General features: G+C 38.8%; 1 protein-coding gene across 3 annotated transcripts in view; it reads left to right on the plus strand.

Moving 5' to 3' along the window:
- PLEKHH2 (pleckstrin homology, MyTH4 and FERM domain containing H2) overlaps window positions 1–16,881 on the plus strand; it is a 111,986-nt gene that overhangs the window by 41,507 nt on the left and 53,598 nt on the right. For all 3 annotated transcript variants that reach the window (XM_053311769.1, XM_053311778.1, XM_053311786.1), the window contains 7 exons: window positions 3,028–3,103; window positions 3,855–3,949; window positions 5,659–5,803; window positions 10,910–11,046; window positions 12,253–12,363; window positions 13,126–13,212; window positions 14,988–15,146. In XM_053311769.1, the coding sequence (XP_053167744.1) occupies window positions 3,028–3,103; window positions 3,855–3,949; window positions 5,659–5,803; window positions 10,910–11,046; window positions 12,253–12,363; window positions 13,126–13,212; window positions 14,988–15,146 (810 nt within the window). The remainder of the gene's footprint in view (window positions 1–3,027; window positions 3,104–3,854; window positions 3,950–5,658; window positions 5,804–10,909; window positions 11,047–12,252; window positions 12,364–13,125; window positions 13,213–14,987; window positions 15,147–16,881) is intronic.

Raw genomic sequence — 16,881 nt, forward strand, 5'->3', positions numbered from 1 at the left:
ACCCAGCATTCCTCAGGTATAGAAACTTAGAGCATATCAATGGACAACTCTCCTTCAGCCCTAGCCCTAATCTGCTGTATATGCATCTGTCTATCTGTACAGAGTGGTTGTTAGGGTTCCTGGGTACACCATGTTTGTAGGGTCATAGGAAGTCACTTTGCAAAGTTTGGTCCCAATAGCTCAAAGTAAGTGTGTGTGTGTGTGTGTGTGTGTGTGTGTGTGTGTGTGTGTGTGTGTGAGTGTGAGAGAGAGAGAGAGAGAGAGAGAGAGTAAGTATGTGGTGTTGGATTTTCTATTTTTTACAGTAAAATAACAATTTTAATAGCCACACCCAAAACCTGGGGGAGAATATGCGTAAGTGACTAAGGAGCGGGAAGGTCTTCGATATATAGTCTGTCACTATTTTTTTAAATTTGTCCTCCTAATGTGGCTCTCTACTCAATATATGAGCATAAGTAATGGGTTATGTTATGTGACTCGAAGATAATACTTTACATACAGGACCTGTCATGAAAGCTTTGGATTGAGTTTGTGATGCTGGGGGTGTTTTTTAAAAAAGTGGCTCTTATGTTGCCATGCAAAGAAGCAAATTCGTAACTTTATTTGTGGCAAAATAATAAGCCCAACTAATTAAGTATGCAGTTTCTTTCTGATGTCAAAATTCCTTTGTAGTAATAAGGCCAGCAAATCACTTCAGTTTTATCTTTTTGCACAAAGGAAAAGCTAAGAAATAATGACCTAAAAATTGTAGCACATCTGAGCCGCAAAGGCGTAATCTTTTAGAATTCTTCTGCATCCAGTTTGGCAAGCTAGTAAGATAATTATGCATTACTAAAGTTACTGTCTAATGTTGAATTATAGCAGTAACTTAAAGATGTGCACATCTGTGCATCCCCTAGAATTTTTCCAAGAATGTCTGTCTCAGTAGCTTCCTCTGTAGAACCCAGAAACTTTTTTTTAACCTCCAACTATGTTATAAAGCAATTTGGGGGTTTTTCTTGGAAGATGCTATGAATGGGAAACTGCCACTAGCACATATTTTCTATTATCCTTCATGTTTTCATTTGTTGTTCACTCAGGGCTGGTCCGTCTGCTAGGCAGACCTAGGTGGTTGCCTCAGGCACCAATTCTGAGGTGGGATGTCCATAAACAATGCCAGGATATTCCATTGCCAACTTTTCTTTCTTTCCCTTGTGTATTGCACCTCTGAAGTACTACACAGTGGTACAGGAGGACCTCGTTAATCATAGTTCCAGCACTCGTGGTTTTGTGTATCCGCGGTCAGGTAATTGACACCCGACCTCACTATATGCAGAAAAATGGGGGGTGGGTTTAACCCATGTATATGCAGGTCAGGGTGGCTGGAAATGACCTTGGAGGTCATTTCCAGCTGCCATTTTGTGTTTCAGAGCCATTTTATGGCTCATTTAGTTGAAAAAACAGGACAAACCTGGTGATTTTCAGTCAATTTTCGGCCCCCTGGATGCCCAGGACTGCTCTGTACTTTGGTAGGGCACTTTCTGGGTTGATTTGGGGGGGAACGGGGGCAAAAGCTGTGATCTTTGGCCATTTTTAGTAGTCCAGAAACCTAACACCCAGATTCCCATAGCCCTAATGCCTCGTTATTCGCAGATTCATTATCCATGCCCACCGCCCACAGAACGGAACCCCCCGCAAATAATGGAGTTCTCCTGTATATAACATTGCATCCTGATCCCCAAAGGACCTGTATATTCTGCACCCCAAAATACACAGTCTCATTTGCTCATTTGTAACTCAGCCCCCAGTGAACACCTAGTCTCATAAGCTGCACTCCCTCTCTTGAATATGAATTGTCTGTCTCAGCATTCTTTTTTTTAAAAGAAAGTCTCAGACTGGATTTCCAAATTAATAGCACCATCTTTTCATCTATGAAGCATTACAGTTTTGTCCCCATACTCTCTCCCACTGTTTCCTCAGACCAATGCTGGCTAGTCATTTGACCCTGCAAATAAGTAACCTGTGTAGGTCAGGTTAAAGCAGGGGCTCTTACCTCTCAGCTTGGAGTGAGGACAAAGTCAAACATCACTTTGGTGCCAAAAACCCTAGAGCCAGCCCTGTATTCACTACATAGAATAATGACTAAATACCATATTTACTCGAATAGAAGGTGACTCTGAATTTAAGACAATGTTTTAAAAGATAGAGTTTAAATGCAGGTTATGCCTGTATTTACCCAAAAGAAAGAGGACCTGACCACCCTTTATTTAACAGGAAAGAACTGGTGGGTGGGGGGGACTTCTCTTGGATTCAAGTAAATACAGTAGTACATTTTCTGGTTACTTTCTTAATTTGTTGTTAACATATATACATCTTCATGGTTTTCTATCTACAGAAGATTATTATAGGTCTGTTTTAATTTGTCTAAGAAAATCAATATACACTTCTGCCCTAAACACATATTATTAAAAAAGAGTTCCATTGACTTCATTATCTATAAGTAAAAGCAACAAATATCAAATGCAATAAGGGAAATTACACGTTTAAGAAATTAAAAGTTATTTGAATTTTGATGGTAATATAACAACAACAATCCAGAAATGGAAAGCACAAAAGGAGGTGATAGATATGATTTACTACTACTATTAAATGTCATGGAAAAATATTTGTGTGAAATTTTAGAAACTGGCATCTAATCTAATGATTAAAATATTTCAGTAAGGAATAAAGCAAACTCTGTTGCTAATAAAGAAATATGGCAATGTTCTAATCAGGCTAGATGAATTACATATTGCAGAATGACTACAAACAACCAGAGAATAGCAAGATCAGTTTTAAACTTCACCTGTCATAAAATTTCATTCTTACTTTAGAAAGAAGTCATTAATTCTTTTCCCATTTCAGCTGAACAGGAGTGAGCTCTAGGTGTAATTTATTTTGAAGATTTAATTCCCTGCATGTCAATGAAATTATCCCCATATGGACACCATCTTAAAATTGTGGGAAGCATAATGAAATGTATTATAAAAGCCTCTGTTTTTATGTCAGGAAAGCAGAATTTATGCCATAGCCAAGTCGGGTTTACGGTTTTCTGAGGCCTTCAACATGGACTCCTTCAATAAAAGTAAGTATGCCAAAACTGCTATTAGGATTGAAATCCTAAACATACTTAGCAAGGAGTCGGTTCCTTTCAAAAGCCCCATTTCCTCTGAGACATTTAAAAAAATGGACATCATGATGTCCTCCCACATCCTGTACCCAAGCTTTGTGCCACAAATCCTGAGTTTTGTGCCACTTTGTTTAAGAGTATAAAATCTCAGACTGAACATCTCAAATTGTGGTTGCTGACACGTTAATGAAGCGCTTTTGTATTGAGCAAAGTTGCACTAGTACAAGAAGAGTGGTTTGCTTAAAAAAAGGGGGGGGGGTTGTAGAATAGTGCTCTAGTCTTCTTGAGTAAAAGCTCCCTTTAAAACAAATGAGGGTGGGTTTCTCTACTGTTGAGCAAGTGTAAGCATGTTTGAAGTTGCAGAATACTAGTCTGAAACACAAGCTCCAGACTTAGCGCAAGTAACTAGTGCAACGTCCTTCTGCAAGCACTTTATGAGGATGTCAGCCACTGGCTTTTTTGTATGGGCTGCAGTGATCTAGCCCTCTTAGTTCTGTGTGAAAATTCTAGCATGGAGAAAATGTGTACATTTTATACAAAAGACAGGTGAACTTTGTCCATAAGTACTTTTATCCTCTTAGATTTGTAAATCTATGTCTTCATGTCTTTTTTTGCAGGGACAATTCACTGAATAACTTATAAATAAGAGCAGATACTTGGCCCAATATTTCCAGATGTTATTTTGAATAAATATTATTTATTTCAGGTACTACTTCTTCAACTTCATATTCCCCATCAGGACTCTATACATCATTAATATACAAGAATGTGACAACCCCAGTCTACACAACTCTTAAAGGGGTAATCTTGTTATTTCAAAGCAGTTATTTAAGCAGGGGCATTTAATCATTATTTAAAAGCAGTTATTTGAGTAAGGGCATTAAACTTGGCATTTAATGTTTGTTGCCCAGTATGTCATAAGCCTCTATTTTAAAAAAATTAAATTCTGGAAAAGCAATTGATTCTGTTTAGCCTGAGTTGCAAGTGGGTATCCCACTGTTGGAATAGTGTGATATGATAATTGTGTAAACACAGGTTGTAATGTTGCATTTACAAAACTTTCTAAATCTTATTGTTTGCCAATACTTTTTGTCTTTATTTTCCAATGATATTTAATCGTATTTTTTGTTCTTTTCTGGCAACTTTTTGAAATATGTGGCAGCTTCAATTGTTAAATGAAAATGGTAAAATACTTAAGAGGTGGGATTTTCCATTGGTGTATTTTTATTTTTATGTGCCAAATGTAAAGCCTGAACATATCCATAACAATCAAAATTCAGTAGAGCCAGAAATGTTGATGGAAAGAATGTGAATGCAAACAGCTTATTATTGGATCCCAGTCTCCAGTATTCCAGCTTAATATACCAGCAGGACTTCTTGTACATTAAGAGACAAGTGTGGAGAGGGAGCTGTGCTACATGAATGATGTGGCTGATTGGCCAGAGACAAAGAGGAGCCAGCCGCCTAACTTTCCATACCACAAATATGTATAGTCACATCTGTGACATGCTGTAGTAAGCCAGAAACGGAGACAAATTGTATCCTCCCCCCACTTTATATTGACTTCTGTAGAATCATCTGCACAAACCTTTCAGTGTGAATTGAATTTTAGAGCATTAAATGGGCCATTATTTTTAACTAAACAGTATGTCTGGTATCGTAGAGTGGCTTAGATACTGGGCTGTGAACTGGGACTTCCCTGATTAACCTCACCTCTGCCATAATCTCACTAGCTAAAGTTAGGCAAGACGCTTCCTCTTAGCCTCAGATCTTCTTCTGCAATATAGAGATAATACTATCTACTGTGCTTAACATACATAGTAGTGAAACCGATGTGAAAATAAGCATCCCTTAAATCCAGTGTTGCAACCCATTCCTCTCCGCTATCATGCGGAACTTTTTCACACTGATAAACAAGTTTAGGTCCCATAGATCCATGACTGGATGAACGCCCCCATCTCGCTTTGGAATCTGGAAGTAGTGAGAGTAGAAGCTTCCTTTGCAATCCATCCATTGAACCGGAGAGATCAGCTCCTTTTCCAACAATGTTTTGACCTCCTCCATCAATACTGGTGTCGCTGGCACCAATGCTGGAGGTCATCAGATTTCGATCCAGATACTGAATTTACCATACTTAGTACTTAAGATTACAGGGATAATATATGTGAAGTGCTTTGGACATTCAAAAATCGCTATACAAATGCTAACATGTCTACTCCTCAAATTATTACACACAATTAAACATTGAATAATTAAAATACAAACATTAACAGTTACTTATGCAACTATGTCGCCTGTAGATTCTTCTGCACAAGTCCTTCTAAAAACCATCTGTCTACTACAGGCCACCATTGTGTGTGAAATTTCTAGACTTTTTGTGCGTGAAATTTCTAAAAAAAATTCAGTTTCACAGTATTGTAGTACTTTAGAAAGCAGAAAAATAAGTGTAACTTCAACAGGTTTGTTTTTTTAATGCAACATTTAAAATAAATGTTTTGCTATTTCTTTAGAAAGCAACACAAATAAGTAACAACCCCTTCTTAGATGAATCCTCTGGATCTGAAGAAGAAGATAGTTCCCAGTCCAGTTCACAGACATCTGAATCAGACTCGCGAAGCAGAAGTGGCCCAGGTAGTCCCAGGGCTATGAAACGAGGTGGGCAGAAGCCATAAAAACATAATAGTTTATCATTCCGAGTGTGTTTAAAATGTGCAGCCTATTTTTCAGACTAGAGCTGGGAAAGGATAGAATATTTCTCATTATTTAACAGAATGATTGGCGAGAGCATGCCTCTTGAGTTCTTGACTTTTATTTTAAATCTTGCATAACAAAGCAAGCTGGCAAAAGGAACTTTTTCTTTAAAAGAATATTTTGCTACATTAATTTCTAAGGCATTTCTGTTTAGTTTGTTTTTTAAAATTGCCCTGTCATTTCATGTTCAGTAACTTTCCTTCACAGTCACAAAGAACTTGCAGATATGGTTGCTGTGACAGGAAAAACCATATTATTTTGGATCCTAGAACATTTAAAATTCAGGCACAAGTGGATATTAGACACTGAAATTACTGTATCATCCAAAAGACCAAGGTGTTCTTCCAGTAATCATTGTACAGGGTAAAAAAGTGATACTTTATTTCAGACAAGTGAAAATTATTTTCTAGTCTGACAGTGCAGCATATCCACAGATCTGATAACTGTATCTATTATACAAAGGGGAGAAATCATAGCATTAGCTTTGACTGTGTAATATTGAATGATTCTTACAGAAGAAAGCAATAAAAGTTGAAACACCTTTGTTGCACCTAATGGGATGTTTAAACTGTCATGTCGCATCCTCATTGAAGGGCTGACTTGAAAACAGAGTAGGTTCTTGAAGACAAGACTGAAGACATCATTTATTGAATATTCAGTAACTAACGAGTATGAAGATGAAATAACCTGTCTTGATACTGAGAACCCAGATAGAATTAACAGGAGCAGATTTGGTATGTGTTGCTGAATAGAAATACACATTTCAGGATCAGGAATGAATTGCATAGGATCAGGGACCTGGGAGGAATCCAAAAGCTATTCCAATCCAGCCTTCTGCTGCAAGGAGAGTCTCCCATTCACAGCCCCCCAAACCTTCTATCAGATATGATGTAATATAGTACAAGAGGTATATTGATGATATTTTGATTATCACTAGAACTAAAGATCATGCTGATAGAAAGTTTGGGAAACTCAATAGAGTATAAGATTAATAGGGGACCAGCCTAATGAACAAGGAAGTTTATCCCTGAAATCCGAATTTGTGGGGGCTACATGAAAACCAGGTGCTATAGGATGCCCATGAAAAGGGGGATTGTAATGAATAGTAATTCAGCACATCCCAGAATTGAAAAGGAGCAGGTAGTTAAGAATGTGGTACAAAGGGCTATATGTGTTTAATCTAGTGTACACATTGTGACATCTAGGGAAAAAGCTGAAGAGTTGATTCAAGTTTATGGTTATAAACTTCCATTATGTAGGAATAGGAGTGTAAAGTTTGTGAAAGGATGGCCGGCTTTAAAAATGCCTTTTGTAACAGATAGATTTACATAGCAGGTACAGAAAACTTTGAGTAGACATGGAGTTAAGGCTTATATGGTTTGTACAGCACCTAAAACTTTTAAAAAACATTTAGTTAAATCCCAGTTCTATGATAATAGATGTGAAGGTGGGGAGCGTTCTATCTGTGAGGAGGATGGGGGTTGGTGTGGTGAAGGGGGTAGTGTATAAAACTGAAAGTGTGGAATGTGCAGCATTCTATATTGGAGAAACAGGAAGACAACTAAGGAAAAGATATAAAGAACATCTGGCTGATATGCAGCATAATAAAAATTAAACAAAATCGTGGGTGATACATATGAAGGAGGAATACAGTGGAAAAGTGACCAAAACAAAAGTATCAACATTGGCTGTTGAAGGGAATTTAATAAGAAATAAGATCACGGAAGCTATGTTCATAGAACAATTGAAACCTAATATTAATGTTAAAGATGAGATGAAAGATACATTGGTCACTGAAAGAGTTAATATCTTCTTTGCAAAAGGTCTGCTCTCTCCTCCCTTGTGTGTTATCTATTATCTGTTGGTTGCTTGCAGAGTTTCAGAGAAAAGTGAGAAAAGATAAAGAAAAATATTGGTCTGACCACTGTAAGGAAATGGAGGAAGCAGTTGAGAAAGGTCATATAGGGGAGTGTTTTGCTTATGTGAGAAAGGCGAGAAGCCCCTTTATGGCAAGGAAGGCAATGGTTAGAGGACATGATGGGCAGGAATTACAAGCAATTAGATCAACAAGAAATTAGAGTAAGGTGGCAGGAATACACAGAACAACTTTATGCAAGTGAAAATCAAAGTCATGTTATGAGATGGGAAGAAGACCTACTAGCATTAGAACCAAATATTCTGGAGGAGGAAGTTGTATGGGCACTCAATCAGCTGTCTAACGGCAAAGCCTCTGGAGTTGATGGAGTACTAGTAGAGTTATTGAGAGTTTTACCAATAAAAGTATTGACAGCGCTATGTGTATGGAAGACTTGTTGGTAGCCAAAAGCGTGGAAAAGGTCTGTCTTTATACCAATACCAAAGAAAGGTGATAAGAAAGACTGCTCAAACTATCGCACCATAGCCCTGATACCACATGTGAGTAAAATTCTTTTGAAGATCATTCAACAACGTATGAATCCAACTGTCGATAGAGAGATGCCAGATGTACAAGCGGGATTTCGAAAAGAGAGGAACGCATGATCACATTGCCAGTCTTCAATGGATGCTGGAAAAGGCGAAGGAATATCAAAAAGACCTTTGTATGTGCTTCATTGACTATACAAAAGCTCTGATCGTGTTGATCATGATAAGCTCTGAAATTGCCTTAAAGAAATGAGAATATTATTATACCTCATCCAGCTTATATAGTCGCTGTACTCTGATCAAGAAGCCATGGTAAGAACGGCATATGGAGATACAGACTGGTTTAAAATTGTGAAAGGCACTCGTCAAAGTTGCATCCTGTCTCCCACACTATTTAATATGTACACAGAAATGGTCATGAGAAATGCATATTTGGAAGAATCTGCTATTGGAGTGAAAATTGGTGGTAGGAATATTAACAACCTTCGATATGCAGATGATACGACATTGCTTGCAGAAAGCAAGAAAGATCTAGTGTGGTTAATTTTAAAAATTAAAGATGAAAGTGAAAAATTTGGATTGCATCTTAACATCAAGAAAACAAAGATATTGATGACTGCAGAGAATACACAAGTCAGAGTGAAGATCAATAATGAGATAATTGAAGTAGTAAAAGAATTTATTTTTCTTGGCTCCAGAATCGATCAATGTGACTGCAGCCCTGAGATCAGAAGGTGTATAGCACTTGGAAGAATTGCAGTGATCAGCATGAGCAAAATTTGGAAGAGCAAAGATATTAGTTTTCCAATCAAATGCAGACTAGTCAATGCAATAATATTTCCAATAGCTACATATGGCTGCAAAACGTGGACTTTGAAGAAGGCAGATAGGAGAAGAATGGATGCTTTCGAGATATGGTGTTGGAGGCAACTGTTGAGTATCCCATGGACAGTGAGAATCACAAATAAGGAAGTTTTAGATGGATTTAAACCAATAATATCACTAGAAGCCAATATTACTAAACAAAGACTGACATATTTTGGTCATGTCATGCAAGCTGATTCACTCGAAAAGACAATTATGCTGGGAATGATCAGCGGAAGAAGGAGACGGGGACGGCCTCGTACTCGGTGGCTGGGTATTATTAAAAATGACACCAGAATGACCTTGGTGGACTTAAAGGAAGCTGGACGAGATAGGATGGCATGGAGTGCATTGATCCATAGAGTGACCGAGAGTCAGACACAACTGAATGGATAAGAAGAAGAAGTTTTCAGTTCCCAGCTTCTGTATTTATTTCTGCATTCACCTGGCATGCTAAATAGAGCACTGAGGATGGTGTATTACACTGAAACATTGGCTTGGTTTTGTTTTAGCCTTAGTTTTGTGGGAAAATCTGTACATTATTTTAATATCTTTTAATATATTTTATTATTTATTTGTTTATTGATTGATTGATTGATTGATTGATTGATTGAATTTATATACCACCTAGTATAAAAATCTCTAGGCGGTGTTTTACACATTAAAGAGGTTATTTGAAGTTTGTCGTTGGAGCAGTGCAATGCATATTTCATCGATGGTCTATTGTCTTATATGAAGCTGTAAAAAAGACAAATGCCATGCTGGGGATCATTAGGAAGGTGATTGAAAATAAAAATGCTAATACAGTATTTATTAGCATTTTATACTACTTATATAAATCTATGGTGCAACAGCGTTTAGAGTACTGCATACAATTCTGGTCACCGTTTCTTAAGGAGGACATTGTAGAAATGGAAAAGGTACAGAAGAGGGCAGCCAAGATGATCAGGGGCCTGGAGCACCTTCCTTATGAGGCAAGGCTACAGCATCTGGGGTGCTTTCCAGATTTGCCACTCAAAAGTGGCTAAATGCCTCATTCTGGCAAATCACATTCAAAACGTAAGACCTGCAGGAGGAGCAGTCTAGCGAAAACTTACAACCCGAACAAACAACACCTTTTAAATGCCAGATATACTACGTCCTAGCTCTGTATCGCAGCAATTAAATCCAAAACAAGGCACTGGAAATGTGAATGGCACCCTGCTGTCCACATAGGGACTGTGGTGTCACAACACAGGAAGTGGACGCACACTTCAGAGATACGATGTGACTCCATTGCAGGGTCTAATCTGCAAAGCGCTTGGAACTTTTTAGTGCAGAAAAGGGGCGACTATGGGGGGACATGATAGAGGAGTATGAAATTATGCATGGACAGAAATAAATGTTTCTCCCTCTCATACAACACTAGAACCAGGGGCCATCCCATGAAACTGAACACCAGGAAATTTAGGACCGACAAAAGGAGGTACTTTTTCACACAGTGCATAATCTGTAGAATTCTCTGCCACAGGATGTGGTGATGGCCACTAGCTTGGATGCCTTTAAAAGGATCATTCGGTGGGCTACTGTATGAGACAGGATGCTGGACTAGATAGGCCTTGGGCCTGATCCAGCAGGGCTTTTCTTATGCACTATTCACATTTGATATTTGTTAAACTCTATCTTCCATTGGTTTTGGTTTTGTTGTTTATTGAACATTTAGAGAAGAAATATATTGGTTTATTTTATTTGCTTTTCACTCAGGTGTGTCTCTGTCCTCAATGGCCTCAGAAGGTGACTATGCTATTCCTCCTGATGCCTACTCAACAGATACAGACTATTCAGAACCAGAACAGAAATTGCCTAAAACCTGCTCCTCATCTAGTGATAATGGAAAAAATGTGAGTATGTTCCAGTCGCAATTATTCCAGGTTCACAAGTAGCACAAAAGCACTTGGTGACTTAGCCTCACTATATGTGTTCCCTTCTCAAGTAGTAACCAGCTGTTTGGGGATTTTGGTTTTTGGGGCTTGCCCCCACCTGCCTCTGAAAGAAAGCTAATCATGCATTGGCAACTTATGTCTGTGCTGATATCATAAAATTTGCTGAGCTATCCAGCAATTTTTTTTTTAAATGCTTGTGTGAGAAAAGAATATCTCAGGAACATTACAAAACAGCTGAGAGCTTTGCAAGGTTTGTGTGGGGGAAAGCTAGTAGAAACAAAATAAATATTGGCTATTAGGTAGGATGCCCAGGGGAAACTGGAGCTCTCTCCAGTTTCCCCTGGGCATCCTACCTAATAGCCAATATTTAGTTGGGTGTAAATGCTGCACGTGGATTCAGTTCCAGCTACTCTCTTCCCTCAGCCAAGTAACAAGTGACCAACCCACTTTAATTTTCAAAGTGTTCAGGAAGCAGAAGATGACGAGAGAGACAGAGATAGAAATGATCAGGAGAAGTGGCAAAGAGGGTAGAAGAAGAGATGTAGTTGTGTTTGTGATAACAGGCTACATTGACAAGGTTAACATAGCCTTTAAGAGAAATTTAAGAGAACAGCTTCTTCGTTATGAACCCTGCCACGTATTAAGATCTTCAGGGGAGGTTTGTCTGAGGGTACCACTGGCTCGTCTGGTGATGACTCAGAGGTGAGCCTTCTCCATAGTTGCCCCAGGGCTGTGGAACACACTTCCTGCTGAGACTTTAGCTGCTCCATCCCTGTTGACCTTTAGGAAACAGCTGAAGACACATCTCTTCAGCCAAGTTTTTTTTTTAGCTATTTAGTGGGTTTTATGGGTAGTTCTTTTAATTTGAATTTTTATATGTTTCAAATTGTTTTAAAATTTCTTGGTTTGTTTTAACGTCGTAAACTGCCTAGAGACTTCAGTAGTGGATAGTATACAAATATGCTAATTAAAATAAATAAATAAGGTAATGGGGGCTCTTTTTCTGGGCTTTGAGGTTTTTCTGAGGATTTGGTTTGTCACCTCATGAATATGGCCTGCTGATAAATCCAGTCTCCAATGGCTGTACTGCAGTTCTCCACAGCTAAGCCAGAGTGGGGGGAATAATAAACTTTTAATACTTCTAAAATTTCTCTTAAATAACAGGAACCACTGGAAAAATCTGGATATTTGTTGAAAATGGGTGGTAAAATAAAGACCTGGAAACGACGATGGTTTGTGCTTAAAGGGGGTGAACTGCTTTACTACAAATCTCCGGTAAGCAAGTAAAGTCTGTTTGCTGTATAGTACTGTGAGTTTGGCTGACTTGAGTGCTGTGAATGGCCCTATCACTGAGCAACTATTGACTGGTTGCGGACCTAACAACATAACAATAATATTCCGTGATAACAGGAAACCTCTCTTTCCTGACTTTGGAAAGTGACACACTTCAGCTAGTGCGGGGCAGGGGAGTCCTAGAGAAACAGTTTGTAGGAAATTGAATATAGACACAGAGGCAGAGAAAGTGAGAGTTTTTAGCTGACTGAGGGTAGGACAGCTGGATTCCATGCAATTGCTTTCCGGCCTCTGATGCATTATCAGCAGTTTTCATTCCTGTTTCTGGAGTCTTTCTGCTCCCAGCGGGATCTGCTGGTATATTTGTAAATAAAACACATATTACAAAGACACTGTAAGTCTTCAGTGCTCTCTTATTCAAAGCAAGCTAATACTTAGATAGTTGTGCTTAGATTTCTTGCAGCTTAGGGGAATTGGGGGAGCATGTAACAGTATTGTGCTTCTTTAAACGGATACTTAAAACAGTCTTTTGAAAATAAATATAATCAATGAAATATATTTTAAAGGGCATACCTAAATGCTAAGGTAATTCATCTGTTTCAACATACTTTTTATGATGCTGAGTGCCCAGAGTGTGTGGAAATTTAAAGGGTGTTTTGAACATTCCGCCCTGCAATGTGTAACCTTGCTAATTTACTCCTGCTGCTATGCATAAATAATCCTTTGTCTCACTTTTTCCCTTAGAGTGATGTAATACGGAAACCCCAAGGTCAAATCGAACTATGTGCATCCAGCCGTATCGTAAAAGGTGATGGAAAACAAACAGTTCAGGTGCTTCTTTAACTTACTGTGTTTGAAAGAAGGTGGTCTTCTCTGTGTGTGCCAGGGAAGGGTGGGATTTTTTTTATTTCAAAGAAACCCCTTGTTGGGGCTGATTGAGGTCTGAATAGTATGGCTACTCTAAAGTGATGGCTCTGGAGATTATTATCTTTTTAATGCAACTGCTTTATTGAGAAGCTCGGCTAACCATCTGTATGTCTCTGTGGAGCAATTGAGCTCTGACAGTAGACTTCAAAAACTCCTATTTTCTCTTTCCTTTCCATATATATTACACTGAAAGCCAAACCCTCTATAACTCTTCCATCCCTTCTATTCCAAGTGCAACTGCTAAATAATTCCCTCTGGCTGCAAAAGAAAAATTAATGCCTTAAAGCAGAGCTACACAACTTCAGCCCTCCTGCAGATATTGGCCTACAACTCCATAATCCCTGGATATTAGCCACTATGGCTGGAAATGGTGGGAGTTGTAGTCCAAAAACTGCTGGAGGGCCAAAGCTGTGCAGTTCTGCCTTAAAGTTTCAATATCCTTTGCTGTGGGTACTGAATTTTTATTAGTCCACTGAATGATGGTGCAGTAAAGAAATTGGAAATGGGAAATAAAACATGCATTTTGTTGTCTATGCTTATGTTACTTTAGAATTTTAGAATGGTTGGGAATTTTTTAGAATGGCTGAGAATTTTAGGACCAACAAAAGGAAGTACTTTTTCACACAACACATAATTATTCTATGGAATTCTCTGCCACAGGATGTGATGATGGCCACCAGCTTGGATGGCTTTAAAAGGGGCTTAGACAAATTCATGGAGGACACTTCTATCATTGGCTACCAGTCTGGTGGCTACAGGCCACTTCCAGCCTCAGACAAGAGGATAAATACCAGTTGCAGGGGAGCAATAGCAGGACAGACGGCATGCCCTCACCTCTTGCCTGTAGTCTTCTCCGAGGCATCTGTTGGGCCTCTGTGTGAAAGAGGATGCTGGACTGGATTAGCCTTGGGCCTGATCCAGCAGGACTGTTCTTAATTTTATGATAATTAAGTTTGATGGATAGCTGTTCACTCTTTTGTTTACTAGCTGAAGAGCCATCAGGTTTGATGGGTGAGGAAGGGAAGAAAAGTTCCAGTCTTTTTCATAATCACCTCACAACCATCCCATGCATTAAGTTCTCTCCTTTCTTGCTCTTCCTGCCATAACAGCAGCAGCCTCGGTTATGACTGAGAGAGTGAGGAGGTCTGCTTCCAAACATTCCTTACACTCCTCTATAAAGCCATCTGTGCAAGATACAGCCCTAGACTGGTCTACGTTCCCAAATCTGGCTCCTGCCCCCTTATCCCAAATTTGAGATAATCAACATATAACCTTCTTCCTCTCCCAAGCCAGATGTTGTACGGGAATGCAGAGGGAGGAGGATAAGACCTCCTCCTGAATCTTGCCCCAAATATGAATTGGGAGACTTCTGTCCAGGTGAAGAATCAGTGGCAATTTGAAGGAAGTTTACAATTAATGTTGACTAGATATACATTTTGCAGTGCAATTTCATACAACTCTAATTGAAGTTGTTTTAATCTTACTGAAATTTTGTATTTGTAAACAATCATTCATTCCGTTAAAATTCTTATCAGCCCTGATGTATTTTTCCCAGTGGAACTAGCTTAACTTCACACTGTGTTTATTTAAATACTTAAAGTGAAGTCTGTACTAATCATGTGTTACAGGAAAGGATTATAGTCCCACAATTCTGTGTTATTTCTTGCATTACTTTGCAGCTAACTACTGAAAAACGGACATATTACTTGACTGCGGATTCCCCAAATATCTTAGAAGAGTGGATCAAAGTACTGCAGGATTTTCTTAAAGTACAGGCTGCAAGTCAACTTTTAATTCAGCCAGATGTCAAACCGGCTATGAAAGGCCTGCTTACCAAGGTAAACATCCTTATTCCCCAGTATACTGTTCTATTTTGTGTACAGGTGGCCCTCGTTATCCACAGTTCCAGCAACCATAGTTGTACGTGTCCATGATGAGATCCTAGAGACCTGGTTTCTATATCCATGGGTGCAAAAATAGGTGATTTTCGCCTATCCACGGTTTTAGGACCACTGGAAATTACTTCCAGAGTCATTTCCAGTCTGGAGACAATGTGGAGCCATTTTGTGGCTCTTAAAAAAGATCTTGTGATTTTTTGCTAAAATTAAGAGTTGGAGCAGGGGCATTGCTGGAGACCTGGAGAGCAACGAAGAGTACTTTAGAAGAGAGAGAGAGAAGTAGTAAGTTTATTGCGGTCACAGACCAGATTAACAAACAATAACAATTAATAGCATTAATAAGAAAATTCAGGAAATTTCAAAGTTTACAAAATCACTAACTGTTCAAATTACTAATACATTCTTTATGGAGCTTCAACGCCATGAAACAGAACTTTGCCACATTATCTGAAATTACAGGTTTAAAATTGGTCAGCATAATTTCCAAATAAAATTGGTCTGTGTGACCAGGATAAATAGGAGCAATAAATTTGGTGCGAGCGTCCTTATAAAACTGGCGATAAAGAATAACAGGGGTGATAGATTCTATATCCCCTGAGCCGCAGGGGCAACAGTGCTGATCATAAGGAAATCATTTGAATTTACTATCAAGTACTGCTGAAGGGAGAACGTTTAATCACACTGAGGTCAAAACTCTTCTAAATTTTGGTACCAAGATCTGGTCTAAGTATTCAGCCAGTTTATAGTTAAAAGTTTGAGAACCTAAGTATATTCCCTTGGGTAGCCGTGCGGACTCCTCCTGCAAATCTATATCTCGGAGCTGTTGCTTCACAAAGCAAAGCGCCTGCTCTAATCTTCGCCCAGTAAGAGCTTCTTGAGATGTGCCCAAGTGATGCAATTTTAATTTCAGAGATGATTTCCATTTGGAAATCTAACTGTCTGATAATAGAGAGTACTTTATTTCTCTTATTTATGCTTTCCCGCTGCCCCCTTCTGATTTTTAGCCTTTTGTGTGTAGAAACTTAACCCCTAGATTCCCATAGGGGTAAGATTTTCTTATTCGCTGTTTCTGTATTCGCACCTGTAGGTGAGAACAGAACTCCTGTGAATAATGAAGGCCACCCTCGTATGTAATTTGTGTGTGTTTTTCTAAATTAGCCATTCTGTTTTAGCAGACGGAATTATAGTACATATTTGTATATGTACATTGTTTTTGTAAATGGCTGACATCCTGACTTAATTTACTAGAAGTAGTCCTATTGAAATTTAGTAGTCCGTTACAGTAACTCAAGAGTAGTAGTATTGAACAATTTTAGTCAAAATGTCAGCCAGTGTATAGTTTTGCCTTTCCATTGTAAACATCATGGGAGTTCAGAATACCCCAGCGCTCTTTAAGCAGAATTCCATTCCCTATTATAAGCCAAGTCCAAACCCCCTCTGAAGCTGGACCAACTCATAGTGAGTTCACAATCTCCACCTGTCCTTCCCTGCCAGTTTCCCCCTTCCCATGCAAACTTACCCTTGAGAATAAAGACAGCACTGAAGGCAGCACTTTTTCACTGAAGACAAGAGAGGCCTTATGGATTTATCCTTAATGACTAGGTACTTCTGAGTATGTTCAGGAATATCATGATATCTGGTCCTTACTTGTGACCATCAGGAAGATGGGTCTTGG

The sequence above is a fragment of the Hemicordylus capensis genome, chromosome 1 (genome assembly GCF_027244095.1).
Source record: "Hemicordylus capensis ecotype Gifberg chromosome 1, rHemCap1.1.pri, whole genome shotgun sequence".
Lineage (NCBI taxonomy): Eukaryota > Metazoa > Chordata > Lepidosauria > Squamata > Cordylidae > Hemicordylus > Hemicordylus capensis.